General features: G+C 29.5%; 2 protein-coding genes across 2 annotated transcripts; both read right to left on the reverse strand.

Moving 5' to 3' along the window:
* On the reverse strand, nt 359-1,876 carry LOC105167114. The gene is made up of 2 exons (XM_011086692.2): nt 1,771-1,876; nt 359-969 (listed from the first exon to the last, which is right to left on the reverse strand). Exons 1-2 carry the CDS (start codon nt 1,846-1,848, stop codon nt 580-582), a joined length of 468 nt encoding a protein of 155 aa, XP_011084994.1. The 5' UTR covers nt 1,849-1,876; the 3' UTR covers nt 359-579.
* LOC105167973 (E3 ubiquitin-protein ligase PUB23) lies at nt 4,685-6,219 on the reverse strand. The gene has a single exon (XM_011087875.2). The coding sequence runs from the start codon at nt 6,133-6,135 to the stop codon at nt 4,864-4,866; it is 1,272 nt and encodes a 423-aa protein (XP_011086177.1). The 5' UTR covers nt 6,136-6,219; the 3' UTR covers nt 4,685-4,863.

Raw genomic sequence — 10,818 nt, forward strand, 5'->3', positions numbered from 1 at the left:
TAAAACTAAACATATTGAGCATTTTCAGTTTTAGAACTATTTTGAAAATTCTATAAATAGATGACTACATGTCTCGAATTTTCTCAATTTTGTAACCATTTTAAAATTTTCGTAAAACTGAACCCCTTATCCTATTTTGTGAGACGTGATTAATGTATGATAAAATTAAGAATACACAGTTATAGGATTCACTTATGTCTTGTTTACTAAGTTGCACAAATTGCACATCAAATTTAGTTTCATGTTTACTACTATGACATAAATTTGAGACAAATTTCTGAATTTTCAAAATTACGCAGTCGGAGGTTTTTTCCTTAAAAAAAAAAAATTATAAAAACATTATCCATAATTCCATCGATACGCTGATTCTGATTCTGTGTATGTAAAACCTAAATCAATAAGCATTACACGTTTCATTTCCTACACCCTATCCTGGAACAAATAAGATTACCACTAAAAAAAGAAAAGGGAATGTGCCTGAAATCAGACAATTCGAAAGAATTGTCGGAAAATCCATGCAGTTATTCTTCAACCACTAAAAAAGGAATATATATATATATATATATATTGTTTAACTCTTTAATGCAAGTCTCTCGTGTGAGCTGACGCACCGCCAGACATGTTTCCGGCTCCGGTGGCGGCGGAAGAGCCAAGGCCGCCAGTGTCACGGCCGGAGGAATAGGCGTCGCCGCCGCCGTATGCGAGGTTATCAGTTGAATATCCAGTTCCTGCAGATGAATTGGAAAGGTTCCGAGAATAATGAGGTTCCTGCTGCATGTAACCGTCTCCTCCATAGCCGTCCTGTCCGCCGGAGACGCCGCCTAAAAGTGGGGTCTTCCTCTCGTGCTGCACCAGCGCCGCCTTTTCTACTGCTTTGCTGACATGGTGATCCATTTCAGCTTCAGCTTCCCTTGCCATTCTTACCTCATGAGCTACCTCAACTCTTGCTTTTGCCAACTCTTTCTCCGCCTACAGTTGGTGCAATTACACGAGGGAATTTTACTAAACAAATAACTAAAAAACCCGAGGAATTATAATCAATTACATTTTACAAAAATATTCTTCCATCTTAAATTTCAAATTATTATCACAAATCCAAGTCAGTAACTTAACAAAAAAAGATTCATAATATGATTGAATTTTTACGAGTATCAATGTAATTAATTATGCATTTAGTACGACAAAGAGTTCAATTCATGATGAAAATTCAAGACTCGACTTGTTAAGAGTTTATTGATCTCAAAATCCATCTCGATCAGATGTAAGATGAACCTAATTAATAGACCTGGTTTATAATTTTAAAAATATTAAAAAAATACTTTTGCAAATAAAATTAATACTATCAATAACTTTCTAGATACGAGAAAAACAACTATTTCTTTTAAAAATTTACAAGTGCATATTTAATTTTTTCAAGTATGACAAGTTTCAACATGCGCTCTTTTCACATATATGAAAAGCATAAAATATTATTACCTAATATAAAAATATAATGTTGACATTAATTTATACTTATGCATAGATGAAATATTCACATACGTTTTCGTCAAACATATTTTACATATATATAATTAAGAGATCATCCACAAATCAGGGTCGAATTCAGAACAATAAAACACAAAACCTGCATAAGTTCTAGTCGTAATTTTAAAACAAAAAACGGATTCAAGTTATAAATCTTGAACAAATTCAGAAGAATAAGTTTTGCAATAACTTCTATTGAGTGATTATGCAGTTTCATCCAATGATCTTGAATGGACAGATGCTTACCTTTTCCTCCTCCTTCGCCTCATTCTTAGCTTTGCGGACGGCGGTCATGTCGTGCAACTTTTCCTTGATGGCCTGCATTTTTAATCTCTTTATTGTCTGAACAATTATTTTTCTAGTGATCGAGTAATGTATTTATGTGTGTATATATATATAGGCAATGGCATTCACTAATATTTGTATTATCCGGTAAATGAGATCTCATTTCAACATTATTATGGCTGAGAGGCATTACATGTGTTAGCAGTGGAGAATTCTCTCCTCCTTTTTTTTTTTTTCTTTTTTGGTCAATTACATAATTCTGTGTTTTGTAAAATGTTCAGTTTCTGGTTTAAAATTTTTTTTTTTGAAATATTTGAGATACCAGTTTCTGCTTCTGAAATGGTTAATTAAGAAAAGCACTTTTAGGCCAAAGGCACATTCGGGGCTGTTTTTAGTTGCTTTGACTTTTTTGTAAATAAATTCAATTTTATGTTTTTACTACTTTACTGTTATTATAATAATCTTAATTCAACTTTATCTTTTTTATTTTATTTTTTAAAATTATATATTTAATGTTGATGTCGGAATTTTTAAATAATTTAATTTTAACGATAATGAAATTTAGACTTTCATATATTTAATATTTTAAGTTTTTTATATTTGGTTAATTAAATAAATTAATTATTTTTTACAATCATGCAAGTTTAGTTATTATGTATGAATCATTAATTTTACTTAGTGGGAGCAATAAATTAAATATATTTTAATAATATTTTTAAAAATATAAATATGAAATATATACTAATCAAAATAAAATTTATGTTTTTTTGTGGAAAAAAAATTAATAGTGACAAATAACAAGAGAAATAATAAGTAAAAAGATAATATTCTTTTTAACACATTGGGACATAAAAGAGAAATAATAAGTAAAAAGATAATATTCTTTTTAACACATAGGGACAAAATAATCTTTTATCAAAAGTTTGTTTTAAAAATGATTTTTCTCCAAACATTATTCAATTTATCTTTTATTTGTTTTTCACTTTTTTTTACAAACACCAACTTTTGATTCCACTGCAACTTTCAAATTTTTTTATAAAAATCACTTCTTTAAAAGCAGAAGTTTTGCAAACACTCCTATAATCATCGACCATAAACATGCAACTGTTGTTGACTGTGGGTTTCCGTGAGAACGGCTAAAAGTCATGATAAATAATTTTATTATAGTGAAAAAGCTAATTTTTTTCCATCGAATTTATTTAATCATTGTTAGTAATAATTATTTACACAATTTATAAACACAACCATTAATATGACAGTCAATAGTAATTCTTTTTCTACTGCAAGATATATCATATCATGACATTATTCTTTTTCTTTCTCCTATAATTTTAAGTTGTCTTCACTTCTTAACAATTAAAGACAATCTCAGTGAACTAAATAATTGAAATTCATGTAGACCAACGGTCTAGTTCTTTAGTTGGTTAAACTAAGTCTCGGTTGACCTAAAATTATATGACAATTTTTCTTTTAATTTTTCATTTTCGGAAATAGGAAAATTGGAACCGGAGTGTTTTAAATAAATTTTGATGTCGACATCTAGAATTATTTAAGTTCACCAGGTTTACTAAATATTTGTTTATATATTGGAAACATCGTTATTATAATATAAAAAATATAATTTATTATATTTATATATATATATATATTCTTTTTGTAATTCAACTTACCAACGAGATCGACCCCACGAGCCAAATTAAATTTTTCCTGCAAGAAATGTGACAATAGAGTTAATTTCAGTGTGAGCAACATCCTCCCATCATATTTTCTTGACTTTTTCGCATAAATAATTAGGAAATAATAATGTTGAATTGGTATGAAAGAAGAAGGTACGTAACATCTTTGACTATTAATTGAGCTTTACTCACCAAACAACTGTATAGACAAAGTAGCTCAATTAAGGGCAGGATCGATGATAGGTGGTTACGTTCTTGTTTTCAACGTTGGATGATTCCAAGAATGGTTCAAGACAACATGAATTTTGCATTGTTTCATTTCATGATGTTTGGTCACTAATTCAAATTTCAACTGAAATTTCTTGCTGCTAAGTGACTTGATTTCCGTTTTCTAGAAACTGGAATCAAAGGTTGCCCAGTCTATCTCCAACTTAATTATAATCAACTGCCAACTACCAGTTCCAATAAATGATCCATATTCTTCAAATTTTTCATAGAAATTATAGCTGTAATTATTCTGAAATATATATATATATATATCAATCATTCTTACTATAATTCTCGTTAAAATGTTATCAATGATATGACCACAAGTACTATTGTCATTAATTAGATGTGTTCAAATACGTTTCGATTTTCGCCCCACCTCCTCCTGCATGTAAGTTGATCAAAATGTGGTTTTAATTTTCATCTTGATAATGTTAATTTCTCATGAAACATTCAGCTCGAATATTGATTCGATGAAAATAATGTTTATGATTCCACATATACTATGGTTGTACTAAATTTTTACTAATTTAAGTTGAATTACATGCCGTGATCAATTGAGTCAATTCCAACTAAAATTCAAGTATATTTGAAGTTACACCATGATCTAATCTTACCAAAGTTAAATAACTTTATTTACAGAAATTCTCCTCTTTGTCCAAACTTGACGCTAACTATGTTGAAGAACGTAAATAATGAAGCATGTTGGTGTCGGTTGTAAGGTGAAATTACTACAGATCAAATAAAATTATTTTATCCAAACTAATTATAGTCTGATCGACTCAATATATTTATATTGATCACTCTTCATAAATTATGCAAATTAAAATTATTAGTGTAAGTTAATTAAAATTTGAGTAAATTCAATTTAGATAACTTTTTTCACATTAAACGTAAAACCATTGTAATCACAAGAATGATATTTGGTATACAATAACAGAACATCAAAGGAAACTAATAAATATTGCTAATTTACTTTTTATTGATTTGAGAAAAGAAAGAATTTCATGTGTATCATCATTAAAAATATACTACAAATTCTTACTCTTTTTTTCTTTCTTTCTATTTTAAAAAAAAAAAAGGAAAAAAAATTCCATGTTTCCTTCTCCCTTCAGCAAGTATTATCATTTTCCAACCCCAAGTAAGCCTTCACGTCACTCGGAAAACACGGGTATCGCCGCCACACCCGGCCGTGCAACTTCAAGATTTTCACCACCCTATCCTTGGTGCTCGACTGCCCGCTGCCGATATTCAGCAGCGCCACCAGCTTTTTCACCGCCCCGGAAACCAGCATTTCCTCCAAAACCTTCTCCGTCGCGTGAAAACTCGAAATTAGCCACAAGATTTTCACCCCGATCTTGGTGGCTCCAGGCGACACATTCAACATTTTCTTGGCCACAGCAGAAATCCCCAATCCATGCTCGGTAAAAGCCAATCTCCCCTCCGCACACTCACACAGTAACTTTATCAGCTTCAGAATCTTCTCAGATTTCGATATGTTCGAATCAGGCAGAAGTTCGACCAGCGTGCAAACCCCTCCAGCTTCAATGGCTTTCAGCCTGGATTTCTTCGATGCTTCCAGGATTTCTATCAGAAGTTTCAGCGCAGAAGAGCTTGCCTTCGTGCAGATTTCATCAGACACGATTTCCAGCAGGGATTTGAAGAAATCAATGCCCTGATCCTGTGCAACATAGTTCCAATGATAATCAGCTTTCGCCATCTTCTGAAACGCCGAAATGGTGCAAAATCGGGCTTCCATGCTGCCTCTTTGGAGCATAATACACATTGATCTCATGCAATCAGGTTTCATCAAAAGCTGGAGAATTTGCTCATCTTCATCAGAAACCGGGACCTGGTGCAGAACCCCTAACGCCTCCTCACAGGCTCTAAACGTTGCGAAATCCAAATTTTCAACCAAAATCTGAACAATTATCCTCACAAGAACCTCCACCCCTCCTAATCTCTTGAAATCTTCCTTCACTTCATCTCCCATTTCAAGAATGGACCTGAGTTTCCTCAACGAACTCACCTTGAACGGACTCGAATCAATCGTCCCAAGAACTGCCGCCAATTCGTCGTGCTTGGCAGACTGTCGTCGGGCCGGAGTCGACAGGCACTGATCAGCCTGGGAATCGAGCCATCCAACGATCAATCTCTTCAGGGTGTGATTCGGAGTCATTTCCAGGCTTTCAATGGATTGCATAGTGGCGGGGCAAGTTCTTTTCTTGTAAGTGTGAAACCACCTTTCGATGTTTCTCCGCTCGTAGGTAACGCCTGTGGAGATTGTTACAGGATCTCTCATGAGCTCCATGGAAATCGGGCACCTGAAATCTTGAGGGAAATCCAGGGAAGGGTCTCCAGCAGGAGAGCTGATTTTCTCCATTTTCAGTGTTGAAGATGGAGAAATTGGGAAGTTTTGTGGAGATTGTTTGACGATTTTTATAGGCAAAAAAATGCCGATTTTGGGTAGTGGATATCATATCATGAAAGGTATTTAAGACAAGTGTGGAAGTCTAAAGAAAAGAACAAATCAAAGTCAAAACTGATTCAGATGCGACTTTAATTGCAAGCTTTGTAGACATGGAAGGGACAATGAAGCCGCGGAGTAGTATGATAATTTTGAAATTCTAGTCGTATATGTTTATTTTATTAGTTATTCTCCCCCATTATTTCATGGTATTTTCAATCTAACCCCAGATAATTTAATACCGTTTATGGTAACCGGCGTAGACTTTATTCACACTTTAATTTAATTGCATATAGGTTTCAAATCTCATTAATATATCCACGATCATTTATTTAATATAATAGTTCTTGATTAATTATAAATATTTGATATTAATTGGTTAATTATGTAATTATAATACATGGTAGATTTACACCATGATTAATATTAAATAGTAGTGAAAAATATTAATTAATTACTTCTTTCACTGTCAACAATACAATTTTTTGTTTTAATTTGTAATGATTATTTAACAGAAATCCAAAAACAAAATGTAAAAGAAGTCGTAAAAGGAATAAACCAAAAAATCAGGGGTCAGAAAAGTAATTATTTTCTGATTGTACTCAGCAAGTTGACTTTAATACATGGGCACAGTGAATTAGGATGGATCTAACGTCTGCACAATGAATAAGTGTATTAAATAGTTTTAATTTATACGTTTAATTAATAGTCGGAAATTGTGGAGTACATTTCATGAATTGTTCTCTGGTCCCCCCTATACTTTTACATAATTACTTAATTGTCCCATTAGTAAAGTGAAGTCGAAAAGTCGGTTTAACGACAACAGGCGGGAATTGCATTGTATTTGCATTGCCTCATACGTTATCAGTAGTCAGCAGGTAACTTGTGCAGGCTGTTGAGCTGCCTCATTGACTTCTCTCTCTCTCTCTCTCTCATTTTGTATATTATTTTTTTTCTTTTTAATTATCTTTTTAAATATAATGTGTTGGTTATTTATTTTAGGGATAATTATACTCTCATCTCCTATGGTTTAATGTAATTATACGTAGATTTCATATAGTTTAAAAAGTTACATCTAGCACCCTAAAAGTTTACTTCCGTCTAACAAGTAAGTATCTCCATTAGTCAAAATTCACCGAATTTGCTGATATTAAAAAAAATATCAAATTAAAATTATATTTAACACCAACTAACTTATTACAGGTCAAACAATTTTTTTTATGATCAAATTACCCTCATACATCTTCACACGTTAATGCATGTGATTAGGTATATTTTCACCGTTGTATAGGTAGTTTAGTCTGAAAAAAAAATATTTCACCAATTGAGTAATAAGTCAATTGAGGGTAAATATCAAATTTTTATTTAAATTTTTTTTTGTTAATATCAATAAATTTAGTGAATTTTGACTAATAAGGAATTTATTTGCTAGACAAAAGTAAACCTTAGGAATGCTAGATGTAATTTTTCAAATCATAGGAAATTTACATGTAATTACACGAAACCTCGGGGGAGGAGAGTGTAATTATCTTATATTTTATTTGTATTTATAAAATATATTTTAAAATATAAAATTTATTTATTGCATATTATAGAGACAACATGCCACAATACTAGTTAATAATTAAATAAATAACTTATATATATTCACTAGAAAAAAAATTATTATTTGCTACAATTTTATTGTTTATGGATTGAAGACGAGGTAAATAACTATTATTAATTAAAGTTAAAAATCAATACAAAAACTTAACTTATTCATCATGAATTTGTCATGTTGATGAGCTAATATTTGTCATGACTTTTAGCCATTATAAATATATTAGTCATACTCACAAAATTTAACCACGACCAATAACCATTATGTGGCCATACTTAATGACTTTTTAATATAATTATTAATTATTAATTATAATAATTAATCATAATTAATATTATATTTCTTGATTGTAATTTTTTTTTCTTCTTATAATTGAGAATTTGTCAATATGTTCATTTTACTTGTGGGAAAACAACTTTTTGATATATCTTCCTTAGAATATTATGATTGGATTTGAATTTTTTCAAATTTAAGAATTTTAGTACAATATACTGTACTACGACCTCAAAAATCATAATTAACAATTTTTCTTTTCTAATGTAAACAAGATTACATGATTATATCAATATATTATAAAATATAAAATAAATTATGATCGATTTAAATAAAATAAGATAAATACCACACATTTAGTGAGATATGTTCATGTGATCTCAGTCTTCATATTTGCAATATTATCCATATTTTAGAATAAAAAGTTAAAGAAATTTAAAGTTTTTTCTTTGAAATTTCCTTCTAATTATACCCTAAAGTTGGAACGTGTGGAAATTCGGACCAAAATTAAAAAATGCACCAATTAATTAGCTAGTATGAACATACCACATAATCTTGCCTCATTTTTCAGCTGCATAACATATAACAATTAAATGTGATTTATTATTTTATTACTAATTAAATATTTAAATGTGATTAAATCAATGATGAGAAAATCAGTGATGTATCATAACACCACCCCATATCGATCGTGTTCGTCGGATTAGATCAAACATAAATTGGTCCAACCTAATCCTACCGACTGAGCAGTGTAATAGTTTGAACATCATGTGATTCAAAGAGATTTTTTTAGAAGAAGGGAAAAAAAATATATAATTTTATTTTATCCAAACACTTTAAAAATTTATTTTTAAAATAAAGTCTAACAACATATAAAATTCAAAAAACATCTTATAATATATATAGAATTACGAAATATTTTAAATAATTTTAGTCAAACACTCTACTGGCAAATGATCAAGCAACATCTTTTTTTTTTTTTTTTTGTAATAAATTATATATATGCTGTCTATATTTGACTCTATGTATTATTTTCATTCTGATAATACGTTTTCCAAGTTTTAGAATTGGGATTTGTGTATGAGGGCTTACAGTCGCAAATGTTGACTAAGTTACTATAAGATTCCCTATTCAGATTTATATTTTCATGAGGGGAAAAAAAAAACAAAAATAAATAAATAGGAAGCGAATAATATCATTAAATATAATTTAAAATAAATAGTCAAGTATTTTAAATCTTCTGTAATATGAAATTATCCAAATAAATTGAATAAATTTGAAATCATCGGATCCAAAATCATCAATTTAAATACAAAATTAGATTAATAAAAAAAATAATGTACAAAATTATGTCAAGAATTATAACAATCATCAACACAAAATATTTTTGTAACTAATTAATAAATATTATTAAGGTATAAAAATAACTGATAACACCCGACATGTTAATGAAGTCCGAATCCATAATCTTATAATCACGATGCTTCAATTTCATCAACTAAATTAAAGTTTAACGTTGAGATGAGAACATATCTATTGAAACTGAGACATAATAAAAAATATTTATAGCCACATCAATATCTGTCCATTGAATTATATCAAGATGCTGACAGAAGTACAATCCCTTTTGTTCTACATAAAGAAAAAAAAAATGGGAAAATGATATTTTAATTAGATATCAATTAAAATTAGGAATTAATCATTGTGGCATTTGGTTGTACTTATAGAGTAAGGTCAACTAGGACCATGATTCACGAACTATGAGTAAGGTTAATTAAATAAGTAGAAATATATATATGAAAAAAGCTGTCAATTTTTGGATTGGTCTAATTTATTAATTTTCGATGATGTGATGGTCAAATATCATATGGTTAATTTAATTTTTAGTCAAATCTCATTTAAATTTTTCATTAAAAAAATGTATCTGTGAAGGGTGCGCCCATCCATGTGGAGCTAAATTACTGAAAGTCACATTATGGGGAAAAAATTATATTTTAAATTAATTCACGTTGTTAAAATTTAAATTAATTCACTTTATTAATATTTTTTTAGAAAAAAATTATTATTGTCTGTATTTTAATAATTATGGATTAAAATGATGATAAATATTTTTTATTAATTATGATTGATGCAAAATTCAACTTATCCACCATGAAACATTTTTCATAGCTCTTAATCAGTGCAAATATTTTAGTTACAACCGTAAAAATTATGATTAACGAATATTGCACGGCCATAGTTAATGAATATTTACTACAACTATTTATATTTAATATTAATAATTAGCTATAATTAATTGTTATATCTGTTGTAGCGAATAGTTCCACGGAGACTAGTATTAAAATGTTGGGCAAATTATATTTTTCTATACGAATTATATTCATTTTTACACTTTATCATTCAATTATTTTTTTCATCTCAACTTTTCGAATTTTGTGTTTTACTATATATAACCCTTTTTTTTGGTTGATTTTTCTACAAAAAAGAAAAAAAAATCACATTCAATATATATTTAAGGGCAATGTGATGTAATATCTTTCATATATGAACTACATGTGATGTTTTTAAGATAAAAAAATTGTCATATATCAGAAAGTATAAATTTTACAAAGTTGAGATTGTTAGGCCCAATATTTGATTTTATGCGGGCTTCCATTTTTTGGCCCAAACCAATTGTGGAGCACTTCACTTTAAGTTACTTCGATTTTGATCATTACTGTTAGGGT

Source organism: Sesamum indicum, linkage group LG1 (assembly GCF_000512975.1).
Source record: "Sesamum indicum cultivar Zhongzhi No. 13 linkage group LG1, S_indicum_v1.0, whole genome shotgun sequence".
NCBI classification, from domain to species: domain Eukaryota; kingdom Viridiplantae; phylum Streptophyta; class Magnoliopsida; order Lamiales; family Pedaliaceae; genus Sesamum; species Sesamum indicum.